Here is an 18,798-nt window from a genome sequence, read left to right on the forward strand (position 1 = left end):
AATACAGAATGTCTATGTGGTGGAGGGTGATGGAAGAAGAACAAAGCCTGTTTGAGTTGATGGTCTGATTATAAACCCTTCATGTGGAAGGAACATTGCTCTAAAGCTGTTGGCAACTAAGTCTGATCATTCCTCTCTGCCTTTTCTTTCTAGGGTGATTGGGTGTGGCTGAAAAAGTTCCCCTCTGGAGGTTTTGGAGACATTAAGTCCATCAAATCGAGTGCAAGTGATATGCTTGAAATGGTATGAGAAACCCTGGTTTATGTACATTCCCACTAAAATTAATCCCTTTCTCCAAAGTAACTAACATCAGCTGTTAGGAAGACCCCTTAACAAGTCAGTGTGGAGAAGCTGCAGGGTTGCTACTGGCTTGATATAACCACGTGATGCTATGGCAGAAGTATGGGCTCTGAAATCAAAGAGACATGAAGGATTCAATTTCCAGCTCTTACCCACTTAAGAGCTATTTTAACTTGGGTAAGTCACCTAGCCCCCCTGAGCCTTACTCTCCTTATTTGTAAAGGAAATACTTCCCGGGGTTGGCATGAGGATGAAAAGAGATAATACACATAAAGCATCTTGCACATTTCCTGACATATAGCTTCTTTATAAAATGGTAGCTATTATGATTATTATTAAGTATATATCCCATAATCATTCAAAATCTCCAGTTGCCAGGCCTAGAAAAGTCATCTTGTAATTACTACTTGCATAAGAAAAATGGTGATTTCCCCAGTCCCACCAATTATGTTTAAAGAGTCCTTGGATGGTTTGTTTAAGGAAGCAGTATGTAAATAAGGATGATTCCTCCCAAACCATTTAAAATCTTGGCTCCTCCTTGAGCTTTGAGTCTGTAAAAGTTTCACAGAGCCTGTCCTTCAGACTCATGAGAGTGGGAATTTTAGGAAAGTAATAATAGATTTCTTCACATCTATGAAACAGGCAAGTTCAAATCAATCCGACAGGTATGAATCAGACACCTGCTACATCCTGAGCCCTGTACAAGTCAGAAAATAAAGGAAAGGAAGAAATGGGAGGTATGTGGCTCACCGTGGACAGGATGTATCCCAGGGATCAGATGAGATGTTATGATCTGGTATTTCTCTTATGTGTGGTTTTGATGCTTGGAGCTGATGGTAAAATAATGAGAGATGAATCCAGAAGGGGGACCAATGCCAGAGCTAGAATAGACAATCCACACTGGTTTGATGATCCAGGATGCTAAACAGGGAGCTAACTTCAAAGTTGGGAGCCAAACAGGCTCAAACTTAGGGGAGCTAATTAACTAGAAGTATGGAAATAAGAAGATAGGTATGGATCCAAGGTAGAATGTGTCCATGATTTTTGGGTAATTTTTGATTTTGATATGACCTCAAACTTTTCATTCTTTGTTTATAAGCTTTTGTATATTATTTTTTTCTGAACCATTTGAAAGTAAGGTGTAGACATCCCGCCCTTTTATCTCTAAATACATCAGTGTGTATTTCCTAAAAAAGGCATTCTTGTATATAACTATGGCATAATTATCAAAGTTGGAAAATTAAACATTGATACAATAATATGAAACTACTGTCCATATTTCAATTTTGTCAATGGTCAAAATACATGATAGCTAATTTTCCCCAGGCCAGTTTCCAATCCAGGATCACATATTATGGTTAGTTGTCATGTCTCCTTAGTGTCTTTCATCCGGAACAGTTTCTCAGACTTTCTTCGTTTTTTTCTTTACCTGAATATTTTTTTAAGAATTCAGGTCAGTGATTTGGTAGATGGTCCCTCAATTTGGATTTATCCCATGTTCCTCATGGTTAGATTTAGGTTATGCATCTTTAAGCAGAATACTACAGAAGTGATGTGTTATTCTTTTCAGTGCTTTATATCAGGATGCACACAATATCAATTGTCCCAGTTGTGATGTTAATTTTGACTATTTGGTTTTGGTGGTTTCAAAATCTACTAAATTTCTCCAGTATAGAGTTACTGTCTTCTTCCCATTGTAATTAGCACATAATCTGTAAACAGATACTTTAAGTCTGTATAAATATCTTGTTTTTCATCAAACTTTTGCTCACTAATTTTAGAACCCATTGATTTTCTTTTTTTCCTTTTTAAATTTTAAATTTTAAATTTTTTTCATTTTTTAAATTTTAATTCAATTAATTCACATATAATGTCTTATATTGGTTTCAAAGGTACCCATTGATTTTCTAACTCCAGTGTTCTTTCTGTGTTTATTGGTTGGTATTGTAGTGTTAAGAAAGAGCCTTACCTTTTCTACCATTTATTTATTTATTCATATATTTATATCAGCATGCATGTATGGATTTTTAATTTTATTCAGATCTATCTATCATCTATCTAAAACCACGAATTCATATGAATACTTCCAATTATAATTGAATGCCACAGAGTTCATTTTGTCTTTTCCCCTTTCCATATTGTGACTCTGTTCTTTAATAGTGAGAAAACTGGCTCCCATTATTCTCATGACATCTTTTTACATGTCCCCTTACTGACTCGTGTGGCCATGTCAGGTGCAGATAGCAACTCAGCTCTAGGGAGAAGGACAGAGTTTTCCAGAATTTACCATGTGAAAGGCCCCAATTCCTTTCTAGTGCTTTTATGAAGCAGGAGATGGAATTGACTGTGCCATCACTGTGCACATGTCCAACACTGCCTTGGCATCTTATGTGCCTTCATGATCTTAAAATGTTGGGACTGGATATCAGGAGCCAGACTGGAAAGCAGATCTTGGTGAGCCAGCTATAGAAAAGAGCCCTGCACAATGAGATGGATGTTCTTGAAAGGCAAACAGCTGGAGTCAGAAGGCCAAAGGACTGATGACTTTCAATATCCCTTTAGGGCCTGAATTTCTGCAAAAATGTGTGTAGGAAAATCAGGCAGTATCTCCCAGGCTCATGTTCTTCACCATCATCTGCAGCCGATTGGCATATTCCCTGTGCCACCTAACACCTTGGCTACTTAGTTCTTTGCCATATAATCTGTAATCATCTTTTCTTCCATCCCACTTTGGCCATCCACTGCTATCAGTATACCTTGGCCTTTTCCTCATCTATAATTGCTACTGAAAATGCTTTACCTCCAAAATCATAGATTCAGACATCATACTCTTTGATTGTATCCTCTTTTTCTTTCACCTGTGCCTGTATATTACAGCAGGTCTTCCTGTCTACTGACTTCTGCTTTCTTCCAACCCAGAAACCCTTGTTTTGTGTCCATTTAGATTCCATAATCCATCATTTGAACACATTCTTATTTCTGACTTTCTAGTCAAACACATCTACAAAATCCAAATTCTGGACGATCCTAACTCTTGACTTTCTCTGTGCCTGCACTTAAATAGCCAAGTATCATAGCAGAAAGTCATGCAGCAAGGTATATTGTTTTCATTATAAATTCATGTTTCTCTTCTTAAAGTGCCCTTTACCACTGTCCTTTAGGTCCATTATACTTCATTGGTTAGTTCACTTTCTACAACTCATACTTCAAAGATTCTCCATGCTCCTTCAATCTTCAATGTTCTTCTTTTTCTCTGTTTTTACTATTACCATTCTGCTCCAAACCACCATCAACTTCCACTGGAACTATTGCAATTGTCTTTTTTTAAGGTAATTTTTTAAAAGCCATTTTAGGTTCACAACAAAATTGAATAGGAAGTACAGCGTTCCCATATGCCCACTGCCCAAACTACATGCATGGCCTCCCCCACTATCAACATCCTGAACCAGAGTGGTACATTTGTCATAGCTGATTAACATACATTGATACATCATTATCACCCTAAGTCTGTAGTTTACTTTAGGGTTCACTCTTGGTTTTGTATGTTCTGTGGGTTTTTAGAAATGTATAATGACATGTATCTATCATAAGAGTAACATGCAGAATAGTTTCAACGCCCTAAACATCCTCTGTGCTCCACTTACTCATACCTCCCTCTCCCTAGTGCCTGACAACCACTGGCAATTGTCTTTCAACTACTCTTTCCACATCTACTTTTATCACTCTCAAATCTTTTCTCCACTTTGCAAAGTGGTCTTTTCCAAAATAGAATCTGATCTTGTCAGTTTTCTACCTAAATCTCTTTAAATAGATTCCTATTGCTCTTTTCTTTGTGTGAAGATTTTAAATTACAGGTTCAATTTCTGGAATAGATAGTGGACTATTTAAACCTTTTACTTCCTTTTGTACCACTTTTGGTAAGTTATGGCTTAAAAGAAGATTGTCCATTTCACATATGCTGTGAAACTCACCGGCACAAAGATGTACCTAATAAGCTCATGCAATCTTTTTTTTTTTTAAGATTTTATTTATTTATTTGAGAGAGAGAGAATGAGAGATAGAAAGCACGAGAGGGAAGAGGGTCAGAGGGAGAAGCAGACTCCCCATGGAGCAGGGAGCCTGATGTGGGACTCGATCCCGGGACTCCAGGATCATGACCTGAGCCGAAGGCAGTCACTCAACCAACTGAGCCACCCAGGCGCCCTCTCATGCAATCTTCTAAGTAGCCTTAGGATCTCTAGTGATGCCCCCTTTTCATTCTTGATATTGATAGTTTGTGTTTTCTCTTTCTTGATCAGTTTTGCTAGAGGACTATGGATTTTTAAAATCTTTTCCAAAGATCAACTTTTGGTTTTGTTGATTTTTCTTTAGTGTATGTGTGCTTTCTAGTTCATTGATTTATATTTTTACTATTTCCTCCTTTTCTGCTTTCTGTGGTTTTTTAAAAGGATTTTTTATTTATTCATTTGAGAGAGACAGAGAGCAAGCAAGAGCATGAGTGGGGGAAGGGGCAGAGGGAGAGGGAAAGGCAGACTCCCTGCTGAGCAAGGTGCCCAACACATGGGGCTCCATCCCAGGACCCCAGGATCATGACCTGAGCTGAAGGCAGACACTTAACTTATTGAGCCACCCAGGCGCCCTTACTTTCTATGTTTTTAATTTGTTGCTCTTTTTAATTTTTTAAGCTGGAAATCTTCCTTATTTTCTAATATAGTCACTTAAAGCTAGAACATTCCTTCTAAATACTGCTTCAGCTACATCCTGGAAGTCTTTCTTTTCTTTTTAAAAATTTTATTATGGAAAATAGCAAACATATACAAAAGAAACAGAATAATATAACCAAACACCATATGCCCATCACCCAGCTTCAAAATTTATCAACATTCTACCATTATTATTTCATCTCTAACTTGGTTATTATTGCTATTGTTATTATTTTGCAGCTCTCTATTTTTGAGGTATAATTATACACACTGAAATGCCCATATTATAGATCTATAATTTTGATAAAGGGATATGCCCATATAGTCTAGACGTTATCATGATATAGAATAGGGATCAGCAAACTATGGCCCATGGGCCAAATCTGGCCATGGCCTGGTTTTCACAGCCTGGAAGCTAAAAATGTTTTTTCATTTTTAAATGACTGTAAAAACAACAACAAAAAAAGGAAAGCAAAGATTATGCAACAGAAACAGTATATGATCTGCAAAGCACAAAATATTTATTATATGTACCTTTACAGAAAAAGATTGCTGACCCCTGATATGAAACATTTCTTTCTTTCCAGAAAGTTCCTTTGTGTTCTTCAGTAAATTTGTGCCTCCCACAAAGAGGGAAACACTGTTCCAGGGTTTTTCCTATCTTACATTAATTTTGCTTCTTCTATAACCTCATAGAAGTGGTATCATACAGCATCCCAACTGATATTAATCTGTGTTATTGTGTGTGTATAAATAGCTTGTTCTTTTCGTTGACAAGTAGTATTCAATTGTATGAATGCAGCACAATTTAATTATGTATTTTCCTGTTGATGGGCATTTGGGCTTATTCCAATTCTGTCTATTGTGAATAAAGCTGCTAGGAATATGCTTTTTACAAGTCTCTATTTATTTATTTTTATTTTATTATGTTATGTTAATCGCAAGTCTTTTTATGGACACATATTTTAATTTCTTTTGGTTAAACACTTAGGAGTGGAATTTCTATGTTAAAGTATAGTGTACATTTAAGTTTATAAGACACTATCAAACCTTTTCCCATTTTAATTTCCTGCATGCAAGTTATGAGAGTTCCCTTTGCTCTACATCATCAGCAATATTTGATACTGTCAGCCTTTATAGTTTTAGCCATTCTAGTGGGCTTATAGGGGTATCTCATTGGTTTTTAAAACAATTTTTTTTATTAAGTAATCTCTATGCTCAAGGTGGGGCTTGAATTCACAACTCTGAGATCAAGAGTGTGTGCTCTGCTGTGAATTGTTTAAGACTGATTAATCATAGACCTGTACCTCTGAAACAAATAATACATTATAGGTTAAAAAAAAAAAAGATAGTAGGAAGAGAAAAATGAAGAGGGAGGAATCAGAGGGGGAGATGAACCATGAGAGACGATGGACTCTGAGAAACAAAGGGTTTTAGAGGGGAAGGGGGCTGGGGGGATGGGTTAGCCCGGTGCTGGGTATTAAGGAGGGCACGTACTGCATGGAGCACTGGGTGTTATATGCAAACAATGAATCATGGAACACTACATCAAAAACTAATGATGCAATGTATGGTGACTAACATAACATAATAAAAAAAAAAAGAAAAAAGAGTTGCATGCTCTACCAACTGAGCCATCCAGGTACCCCCTCACTGGTTTTTTTCTTAATTTTTAATTTTTATTTTTTTATATTTTTATTTTGAGAGAGAGAGAGAGAACACACCATCAGGGGTGGGAGTGGAGGGGCAGAGGAAGAGGGAGAGAATCCCAAGCAGGCTCCACGCTCAGTGCAGAGCCCAACACAGGGCTGGATCTCCCAACCCCGAGATCATGACCTGAGCCAAAATCAAGAGTTGGACACTTACTTAACCAACTGAGCCACCCAGGCACCCCTTAAATTTTTATTTTTAATTATGATAAAAACATAACAAAATTTACCATTTCTAAGTATACAATTCAGTAGTGTTAAGTATATTTACATTATTTTTGCAACACATTGTCTCAACTCTTTCATATTGCAAAACTGAAATTCTGTATCGCTTAAACAACTCCCCTTACCCACCCCCCTCCAACTCCTTATAACCACCATTCTGTTTTCTGTTTCTGTGAATTTGACTACTTTAGCTATCTCATATGAGTGGAATCATACAGCCTTTGTCTTTTTTTGTGACTGGCTTATTTTACATAGTATCATTGTGTTTTTAAAATAGATTTTTTATTGAGGTTTAATTAGATGTTCTATTCAATGAATTTTGACAATTGCATACATTTCTGTAACCACTCCCCAAAACAAAATATAGAATCTGTCCATCATCCTAGAAAGTTCCATTTCCCTTCTCAGTCATTGCCCCTAGCCCAGAGGCAACTACTGTTCTGATTTTTGTCATCATAAATTAGTATTTTTTTCCATTCTTAGATTTCATATAAATAAAATAATGCAATGTATACTCTTACATGTCTGGCTTTTCTCTCTCAACACAGTACTTTTTAAGGTTAATTCACGTTTTTGAATGTAACACTAGTTCATTTTTTAAAATCGCTGAGTAGTATTTCATTTTATAAATATATCACAATTTGTTTATCATTCTCCTGCTGATGAACATCTGGCTAGTTTCTAGTTTTTTGGTGTAATGAATAGGGCAACTGTAATCTTTTTTAGTTGTGAAAAAACACAAAATTAGCCTTTTAACTTTTTTTTTTTTTTTTTACAAAGAATCAACTTTAATTTCAGGTATAGAATTTAGTGATTCATCACTTACATACAATACCCAGGGCTCATCACAACAAGTGCCCTCCTTAACTATTTTTAAATATACAGTTCAGTTCTGTTAAGTGTAATCATTTGTTGTAAACAGATCTCCAGAACTTTTTTATCTTGCAAATCTGAAACTCTGTCTCCATTAAGCAATAACTCTCTTTTTCCCCTCCCTCCAATTCCTACTAACACCATACTACTTTCTGTTTCTGTGAATGTGACTACTCTAGACAACTTATATAAGTGGAATCATACAGCACTGGTGTTTTTGTGACTGACTTATTTCATGTAGCATAATGTCTCCAAGGCTCATCCTTGTGGTAACATGTGACTGGATTTCCTTCCTTCTTAGGGCTGATCAATATTCCATTGTATGCTATTCACTCATTTCTTGATGGACATTTTGGTTGCTTCCCCTGCTTGGCTACTGTGAATAGTGCTCCTGTGAATATGGGTTTGCAGATATCTCTCTGAGACTCTGTTTTTAATTCATTGGGTATATACCCAGAAGTGGGATTACTGTATCATATGGTAGCTCTATTTTTTATTTTTTGAGGAATCATCATACAATTTCCCACAGTGGTTACACCATTTAATTACACTCCTATCAACAGTACACAAGGCTTTTAATTTCTCCGTATCTTTGCTAGTGCTTGTTATTTTCATTTTTTTAAAAATTTTTTGGTAGTAGCCACCCTAGGGGGTGTGCCGTGATATCTCACTGAGGTTTTGATTTGCACTTCTCTGATAATTAGTGATGTTGAGTATCTTTTAATAGGCAACTATAAATGTTTTAATGTTTTTTTGTGAACATATATTTTCGTTTCTCTGGTGTAAATACTTAAAGAGTGGACTAACTGAAGGGTGCTTAGCTGGCTCAGTCGGTAGAGCATGCAATTCTTGGTCTCAGGATTGTGAACTCGAGCCCCATGTTGGGTGTAGAGATCAGTTAAGAAAATAAAATCTTAAAAAAAAAAAAAAGAATAGACTAAATGAGTCATAGAACAGATACAAGTGTCACTTTATATAAAACATCCAAACAGTTCTTCTAATTGGTTATAACATTTTACACTACTATCAGAAATGTATGGATGTTCCATTTGTTCTAAATTCTCAGCAGCATCTTTTTGATATTTGCCTTTCTGGTGTGTGTGAAATGGTATCTTATTGTGGTTTTAATCTGCATTTTCTTGATGGCTAAAGTGGTTGACCACCTTTTCATATGTTTATAATTTATTTGTGTATCTTCTTTTGTGAATTGCCCATTCAAATTTTTGCCATTTAATAAAAAACTGGGGTATTTTTTGTCTTTTAATTTTTGAACTGTAGACATTCTTCATGTATCCTGGATATAAACCTTTGGTCAGATACATGTTTTATAATATTTTTCCTCCATCTGTGGCTTGTTTATTTTCTTAGTGGTATCTCTTGACAAGCAAAATTTTTAATTTTGAGGAAGGTCAATCTATTATTTTAATTTTATTTTTATTTCATTTTATTGCCCATAAATCCTTACCTATTCCAAGATTCTAGATTTAGGACTATGACCCATCTTGAATTAGTTTTTGTGTATGGACTGAGATAGTGAACAAGGTTCACTGTTTTTCCATAAAGATATCCAGTGTTCCTACAGCAATTGCTTAAAAAAAGCTTTCCTTTCTCCACTGAGTTAGCTTTTCAATTTGGTAAAAATCAAATGACTATATATATGTAGGTATATTTTTGGACTCTACTATGTTTCACAAACTCATTAATGTACTCTACTGCCAATATCACACTGCTTGTCATAGCTCTAGAGTAAGTCTTAACGTCAAGTGGTGTAAACTCCTCCAACTTGTTCTTTTTCAAGATTGTTTTGGATAGCGTCGTTCATTTTAATTTTAAATAAATTCTAGAATTAGCTTCTTTTACTTAAGCAAAGGCTTCAGGAACTTTTGATAATAATTGTATGAATTTATAAACCAACTTAGCGACAATGGACATCTTAACAATATTGAATCTTCCAGTCCATTAATGTGGTATAGATCTTCATTTATTTAAGTTTTCTTTAATTTTTCTCATCAGTGTTTTGATGATCTCACATTATATTGAGTAGAATTGGTGAAGAAAGACATCTTTGCCTTGCTCTTGACTCAAGAGGAAAATGATTTAATGTTTTACTGTTGGGTTTGATGTTACCTGAAGGGTTTTTCACACGTCCCTATTTCTGATTTTCTGTGAAAAATTTTTTAATCATGAGGAGTTTTTTTAATATATTCTCTGACTGCCTTCAAAAGTTTATCTTTAGATTTCAGGCATCTGACTATGATGTGTCTAGGTGTAGTTTTCTTTGTATTTAATCTGTTTGGGGTTCACTGAACTTCTTGGATCTTTAAATTGATTTTCAAATGGCAGGAGTGTGAGTGTTATGTTCCTAAGTTGTTTGTGTTTCTTCTGTTTGGGGTTCAGTGAAGTTTCTTCAATATTTCAATTGACGTCTTTCAACAAATTCAAGAAGTTTGGGGCCACCGTTTCTTATATTTTTTTCCTTTTCCATTCTCTCTTGTATCCTTTTGAAACTGAAGTTTTGTATTGCTAGACTGCCTGCTATTGTCCCACAGATCCCTGAGACTCTACTCATTTTATCCCCAATCTTTTTTCTCTCTGTTGTTCAGATTAGTGTATTTTTTATTGCTCTTTCCTCAAGTTCATTGACTTTTCTGTCATTTCCTAAGCCAATCTAGTGAATTTTATATTTTCTAGCTATAGAATTTCCATTTGATTCATATTTATAGTTTCTGTTTCTCTGCTGATATTCCCTATCTGTATATTCATTTTGCATATATTGTCTTTTAAGTCCTCAAATATATTTGGAATATCTGCTTTAAAGTTCTTTTCTGTTGGCTGCAACATCTATATCATCTCAGGGTTGATTTTTACCGACTGCTTTTATTTTTTTGAGTATAGGTCACATTTTCCTCTTTCTTCACATATCTAAGGCTTTTTGGTTGATTGCTGAACATTATGAATGATACAGTTTCTGCCTTCAAGTCATGTCCAGTTTGGGGAATACAGTCTCACAAAACAAAAACAAGAAACACAAATTCTACCAATTTTAGTGTGTTTTTCAGGTTCACCTTTACCTCCATTTGTGTGTTTGGTCGCTCTCTACTGCCTTCATGGTTTAAAAAATATTGGTCCATATGTTATGGGGGTTTTGGTCTATTTTGCTGATTTTCTCTTTTTCCCAGCAAAGCCCTTCTGCTAGGCTAAACCTGATCTTCAGCTTTTCCAAGGATTAGCAAATGTCCCCAGGGAAGAAAATGCCTGGCAACAATCTGCTTATCTCAGAAGGGCTCCTGCCCCTCTTAATTTCAGGTCCTTTTTTTTTTTTTGCTTATACATATCTTTGTCATCTTTTAAAATATGATATTTTTGCAATTTATCTGGCTTTCTAATGTTGTGGTATCGGGAATGGTAGTCTGCCATGACTTACTACATCCTACATGGTATAGAAGTGCCTCTAATTGCTGTTAATATCAAGAAAAAGCTACTTAAAATGGTCTATTAGATCCTCCATGGTGTGACTCTGCCCTGCCTGCCTCTTCAGCCTTATCTCATACCACAATATTTCCCTTACCCTCGCTGCATCAGCCACACTGGCTTTTTTTCAGTCCTTGGATTGTGATATGCTCCTAGCACAGAGCCTTTTCACATACTATTCCAATCTCTGGAATACTTTTCTCTCCCTTCTTTGCCTGGTTAATTCCACTTATCTTTTAGCTCCCAGCTCAATTATCACTTACCAGGAACCCTCCCTCAACCTCTCTGATTGGTCAAAGCCCCAATTATACATACTTAGATTATGTATCTCTCCTTTATAGGACTTGTCAGAGTTGCAAGTTTACATTTCTTTTTTTTAAAGATTTTATTTATTTATTTGACAGGGAGGGAGAGTGCAAGCACAAGCAGGGGGAGCGGCAGGCTGAGGGAGAAGGAGAAGCAGGCTCCCTGCTGAGCAAGGAGCCCGATGCGGGGCTCCATCCCAGAAACCCAGGATCATGACCTGAGCTGAAGGCAGGCGCTTAACCTATTGAGCCACGCAGGTGCCCCACAATATTTGTAAAATATTATACAAAAGTATAATATTTTGTTCACCATTTGTGGCTAACCCTTACCTCAGGGCCTAACACATAGTAAGGAACTCAATACATGTTTGTTAAATTAATGAAGTGTTACTGGCAGGAAACATAGCATCAGGAATCTTCCACTATTACCTGGTTAATATCTACTATATGACCATTGACCTCTGGGTGGTAAAGAGTGAATAGACTGATACAAGGGTAGGAGGTCTTGAACAATAGCTCTCTACAATGAAACAAAACAAAATGAAATAGAGGAAGAAGACATAGCAGCCATTTAGTCCATGGAGGTAGAAAATCTTACGGCCAGAATAGGTAGCAACAGCTGATATAGAAATGGCAGGCATTGATGTGGAGAATTAAATTTTCATAAGGGTCCATACCTAACACTAGGACAGTATTGCAGCTGCAGGGCAAGTAGGAATTATTCTGATGTTACAATGTCCCAGAAACATTGTCAGGCACCAAAAGGCATCTTTAAGATAACTTAAGCTAATGCTTGACTCAGGAGCAGTTTTCTCTGGTGATTGTATGCTTAAAGGTTTCATGTCAGATGCAGTACTAACAAACATCTTGGGAGACAGGACAATTTAACTCTTGAACATTTGATGATAACCACTTAGGGGCATATTATTGAAAGGGTGAAGTACATGCCTATCCAGTAAATGTTCAGATGACCTTCTTGCTAAAAAAGGTGTTCCAAACATTCCCTGTTTCCTGGGGTTGTCCAAAATATCAGTAGGACATGACAGCATGTAGGTATCTACCTGTTCCTATATGGGCTCTTCTCTATTGGTTGTAGCTGAGGACATATGACTGTAACAATCTAGGGAAAACCTGGGTCTGAACTTTTTCCATGCTAGGGCTACTAGTGTTAAGCTAGGTTCTATAACAAATAGACTCCCAAATATTTAATGTCTCAAACACAGCAGAAGTTTAGTTCTCATCCAAATAATAGTACAAGGTAGGTGTTCTTTGTTGGCAGGTGACTTCCTTCTAATATTGGGATTCAGGGACCCAGGATGTAACCATTTTATGGCTCTGCCATCTCCTAGGACCCTGGCATCATCTGCATTCATCTGTACAAGTGAAAAATAACATGAAAGGCATATATTTACTTCTTAAAAGCCTTAACCTAGAAATGGCATGTATTACTTCCTCTTACATTTCACTGCTTAAAATTCAGTCATATGGCTACACTTAGCTCCAAGGGAGGCTGTAAAATGTGGACTAGTTGTTTTCCCAATAAGAGAGGAAATAGATTTGTGTTGAATAGCTAACAGACATAACACTTTGTATTCTGTCTTCCAAAAGAGGTTTAGAACCCCATAGTTTTGGCTGCTTGGTTCATAAGAGATGGCACAATAAAACCTTAATAGTAAGTGCCCACTTTGCTACGTGTGGGCTGAATTTCCATGTTCGCCTTACCTGATTTAAGCTGCATTGGACTAAGTGACTTGTGATGGGTGGCAGGCTTTTATGCTTAAAAGGCAGCTTTAATAGTCAATAGCTGCCATTCACACCAGGGATAATTTAACCTCAGCTTGGATCACCCTGTTGGAGTAGGTTCATATTCTAAGCCAGTATATTTCATCTCAGTAAATGTCCCACCATACTCCCAATGCTCAAAATAGAATAATTTGTGATTTAATCCTTTCCCTTATTTTCCACATGAAATATGTATGTGTGTATATCTTTGTATATCTGTGTAGACATATGTATAGGTTAAGTTCCTATAATTAATAATTTATTACTGGTCAAATTCATCAGATATTTTTCTGTCTTCATCTTCATCTGACTTCTCTGGTATTTATAACATTTTCCTGAAATTCTTTCTGGCATTTGCCTCAATTTCCTGAAACTCTTCCTGTGGTGTTCTTAATATTGTTCTAAATAGTCTTTTCTCCACTTCCTCGGCCTTATTTCTAAGTCTATTTAGGATGTTCTTTCTTTTCCATTTTTTAATGTTGATATTTCCCTCTTCTCTTTTTATTCCATATGTTTTCTTTGGGCTATCTCATCTACTCCCATTAATTTCATGTACCATGCTTTGCATGCTTACAGTTCCCAAGTTTATTTATCCAGATCAGACTTCTTTCCTGAGCCCCAAACCCTGAATATCCAACTGTCTTTGAAATAGTTCCACCTTAATGTCCCACAGGCACCTCATTCTTAAGATGTCCCAAACTGAATTAATCAGCCTTCCCTACCACCAAAATTTTGTTTTCCCATCTGTCTTGGGTCAGATTCTCTAAAAGCTGAGCCTGAGATGGAGTTTCTTATTCAAATTCCTTGTTGAGAGAATGCTCCAAGAGAAAGGGAGTGAGGGAAGAAGGACAGGGCAGAAGTCATAGCTCAGCGAGTATGTGATCTCTGCTGGAGACTAGCTTCAGTATGATATTATGGGAGAAATGCTGGAGTGCAAGTTATACCATGAGTCCCAGCTTGAGGCTAGGGAGTTAGACTTTTGTACCAACCCCAGGCTGTCAGTCATTGGCTAAGGTCTGTGGGAGGGACCTAACCTTTAAAGTAAGTTGGCTTCCATTTGGTTTGGGCTCTAGGACAATTTTCCCAAGAATGGGACAGCTGTGAGTTATCAGCCAACATTCACAGTGGCTGGGGAATGCACAGTAAAGGTGATATGGGTGGGACACCAACATATCCATTACTGCACCATCCCTGAATTCCTTATATTGGTGTGTGACACTGCTATCTACCCAGGAATACCGGTAGAAATCTGGAAGTGATCATGGAGCCCTTTTCCCTCTCATCCCCTATTAAATAGTAAGAATAATAGGTAGCTGTTATTGAATGCCCATAATATAAATTTCAAATACCATAGCAAGGTTCTCAAAGATGCCTGGGATGTGGTTCCTGTCTATCTCTCCAGCCTTGTGTCTCATCTTCCTTCCCTGCACTCTGTTCTGGCCACCCTAAACCTGTTGCAATTTCCTCAACATAATATGCTCTCCCTCTCAGCCACTCCCACCCTGTCACCTTCACCTGGTCAACTCTTACTTGTCCTTCATGACTGTCAAGACATTACCTCTTCAGGGAAGCCTTCTTTGATCCTTCAGGCTGAATAAATATCCGAGCTCCCCCAACATGCCATTCTTCCTTCCATAAGAATACATTTCACAGTAAAATACAGCTGTCAGCTTATTTGTCTATCACCCCCAATTTGAATATGAGCTCTTTTAGGACAGTGATTTCATTTTGTTTAACTCTGCATCTCTAGCATACGGTCCAGTTCCTTGGACATTGTGGGCACACACTAAATGATTCTTGCATTAGTGAAAAAATTAGTGATGCAAAGGGAAAATGTAGCCAAAATTCTAGATGTTTCTTCTGAAACAAATTTTGAAGATTTTGGCCTGATGTTTATGTAGGCTATTTATTTTAATAGATAAATATTCACAAATAGACAATCTATTCCATCTTTCATTGTATGAAACTCCCTTAGTCTTCCTGGCTCCCCAAGCTCCATTCTAGAGTCCCCAAAGAATCAGGAAGAAGGCCACACTTAATATGCCAAGAGAGATCACTTAATATGCCAAGAGAGATCTCTCTCTAAAAATCTCCCTCTTTGACCATTGCATTAATTTTCTATCACTGGCTATGATATTGTGATTTATAGTAAAAAATATATATTTGGTCTTCATCCATATCTCTAGCACAGAGCTCCTAAAACCCTTGGAATTTCCTAAGTGAGGAGAGTGGTAAAGGTGTCTTTTGTTATGTTAGTGAGATTTTTGGATCATACCTAAGGATGGGAGCTGGTTGCCTGGGAACCAATCACTTGATTAGAAGGTTGGAGCTTTTCAGTCCCACCCACCACTGACTACTGGGGAGGGGAGAGGGGCTGAAGGTTGAATCAGTCATGGATGACCAATGATTTAATCAATCATGTCTGTGTAATAAGCCTTCATAAAAACTTAAAAGGACAGAGTTTGGATAACTTCTAGGTTGGTGAACTATGTGGAGATTTGGGGAGAGTGGCATGCGTTCTGAGAGGGCATGTAAGCTCCACACCTTTCCCCCATACTTTGTCCTATGCGTCTCTTCCATCTGGCCGTTCCTGAGTTATATCCTTTGATAATAAACTGGTCATCTAGTAAGTACAATGTTTCTAAGAGTTTTGTGAGCCACTCTAACAAATTAATTGAACCCAAGGTGAGGGGTGTTAGAACCTCCAATCTATAGGTGGTTTGTAAATGCCCAGGTGACTTGGGCTTGTGACTAGTGTCTGAAGTGTGTATGGGGGGAGGCAATCTTGTAGGACTGAACCCTTAACCTGTGGACTCTGATGCGATCTCCAGGTAGATAGTGTCAGAATTGAGTTGCATTATAGGACACCCAGCTGGTGTTGGAAAATTGTTTGGTTATGTGGGGAACCCCTTCCCCCAACAGACACAGTGGAATTGGTGAGTAGAACCTTTATCGCCATACCAAAATAGCACAAACATAGTGGCTTAAAACAACACCCATTTATTATCTCATTTTTCTGTAGATCAGAAGTCCGTGCTCCACTTAGTGTCACATAAGGATGAAGTAAAGGTGTCAGTCACTCGGGGCTCTTATTTGGAGTCTCTGGGGGAAAATCACTTCTAGGCACAGTCAGATTGTCAGCAGAATTTAGTTCTGTACAGCTGCAGGACTGAAGTCCTCATTTCCTTGCTGGCTGTTAGCTGAGAGCTGTTTCCTGCTTCTGGAGGCTGCCCACAGTCCTTGGCTTATAGCCTCCTTCCTCTCTCTTCAAAGCCAACAACAGAGTGTTAAGTCCTCCCACTTTGAATCTCTCTGACTTCCTCTCCTCCCTCCTCTTCTGATTTAAAGGGCTCATGTAATCAGATTAGGCCTACCTGAATAATTTCCCTTTTGCCATATAACATAACAATCACAGGACTAACATTAGGGACTGGAGATCATGCTGGCCAAGATTCAGCTTTTCACAGCAAGCAGTCCTAGGAAGGATGAAGAGAAGGGTATGTGCCCTCAACTCTGGTCCCCACTTGTGACAGGATAGTTGTGACTTTCCTCTCTCCCTCTGTTTCCAGATGAAGGACCTGCGTCATGAGAATATTAACCCTTTATTGGGTTTCTTCTATGATTCAGGGATGTTTGCCATTGTGACAGAATTCTGTTCCAGAAGGAGCCTAGAAGACGTATTGACAAATCAGGATGTGAAACTTGACTGGATGTTTAAATCGTCACTTCTGCTCGATCTCATCAAGGTTAATGGAAAGACTGAGGAAATCTTGGATTTTCCCCATAGATTAGAATTTAAATGTTTTGGGATATTTTATTTTCCTTGGATCATTGTGATGATTTCATTCTTCTACCTTCCTTCCCAAGGTCTGCCCCCACCCCTTCTCATAGTCCCTTTGTCAATATCTGTTATAAGGTACTGACTGATATAAGAGGGACTTACTTGCCCCACCCCTTCCCCCGATTTGAGGGCCAGATTTGTCCTTACTTTCTGTTGCCATTGAGCACTCTTTGCCTTAAGCAACCCTTTCTTCCATCCCATTTCTCTGCTTTCTGGATGTGGGAAAGTATTCATTCCCAGATCTTTTGGTGCTGCTTAACCTCAGATCCTGGTTTTCACCTTCTAAAAGGTGGTTCAGTCTAGAACTACGTGATAGGTCTTTGCATAGCATAGATGTAGATATGTAACTCAGCATGACCAGAAAGCCAAAAGATCATAGGGTCTATCAGGCAGCACTTTCATTCTCTGAGGCAGTGACTTTTGAAAGTCAAGGGGCCTCACGGATGCGTCTATGGATGGGCTTTAGTGGAGTCCATGAGCTCCTGGTAATAATATGCAAATTGTGTCTGTGTGCATTTTTATGGGACTGAACTGGTTAAGCAATGACTTGTTGAGCTTCTTGCATATTGACCACAGTCTTGATCTTTATACTGTGGCCTAACCCTTTTCAAGGTAGCTTTATAGACATTATCTCATTCCAATTCTCCATAAAATAAGTATGATTAGCCTCCTTTTACAGAGGCTCAGAGAAGCTAAATGAAGTACACTTTGTTATATAGTGTCTGCCATACATAGTAAGTGCTCAATAAATATTTATCAGCCCACTATGAAGGGGCAGAGGTGATAATAGAATCCAAATCTCCTGATTTCAATTCTAGTCCTCTTTCCACTCATCCTGTAAGCAAGGTCCCATGAGTTAGGGGAGAAGCTTCTAAATGACAGACCTCTCAGGCCCATGATGAATGAAACCCAAACATTAGACAACCCCTGGGGGAAATCTCACCCACTGCAGACTCTTCTTGGAAGTACCGGGGAGCGCAGACTTTCTGAGAGCACAAGATGTAAAGCATACAAATACAAAGGGGTGTCAGGGTGCAAAATAGAGCCAGATCCTTAAAAAGGCTCAGCATAAAAAGTTCTGAGATGATTGCACTAGAACATGAATTTTATTTATATGTGAATGAGTAAACCCATCTGATAGAGTCCTCATAGATCACATTTGAATGTCATATAAAGTTGCCAAGCAAGCTGCAAAGATCAGCAGTATTCAGCTTTCTTCTTTTTAATTGCCTATTTTTAATTACAAAAATAATGTATTAAATTAAATTTAAAAATCAAAAGATATAAATATATATGGGAAAAATATTGACATTCACTCAGCCCTCTTTCATATCCTCCCCCAGAGTTAATCACTGCTGACAATTTGGTGATTGACCTTGCAATTCATTTCATGTGTGTTTACATACATTCTAGATTTTGTTTGTTTTTTAAAATACATACTGTTATGTAGTTTTGCACCTTTCTATTTTTCACTTACTTTATGGCTTAAAGATGATTCCATGTTAGTATATACAGATCTATTTTATTATTTTTAACTGCTGCAGAATATTCCATAGTTTGGACGTACCAAAATTTGGACAGTCCCTTCT

At 37.6% G+C, this 18,798-nt stretch overlaps 1 protein-coding gene across 1 annotated transcript in view; it reads left to right on the forward strand.

Annotated features, from left to right (window-relative positions):
• The window catches only part of GUCY2F (guanylate cyclase 2F, retinal), a 97,284-nt gene that overhangs the window by 46,442 nt on the left and 32,044 nt on the right, over positions 1-18,798 (forward strand). Inside the window, exons 7-8 of the mRNA XM_025853718.2 lie at positions 154-243; positions 16,938-17,114. Coding sequence (XP_025709503.1) covers positions 154-243; positions 16,938-17,114 — 267 coding nt within the window. The remainder of the gene's footprint in view (positions 1-153; positions 244-16,937; positions 17,115-18,798) is intronic.

Source organism: Callorhinus ursinus, unplaced genomic scaffold, assembly GCF_003265705.2.
Source record: "Callorhinus ursinus isolate GAN/ISIS: 27379988/994484 unplaced genomic scaffold, GSC_fseal_2.0 scaffold65, whole genome shotgun sequence".
Classification (NCBI taxonomy): Eukaryota; Metazoa; Chordata; class Mammalia; order Carnivora; family Otariidae; genus Callorhinus; species Callorhinus ursinus.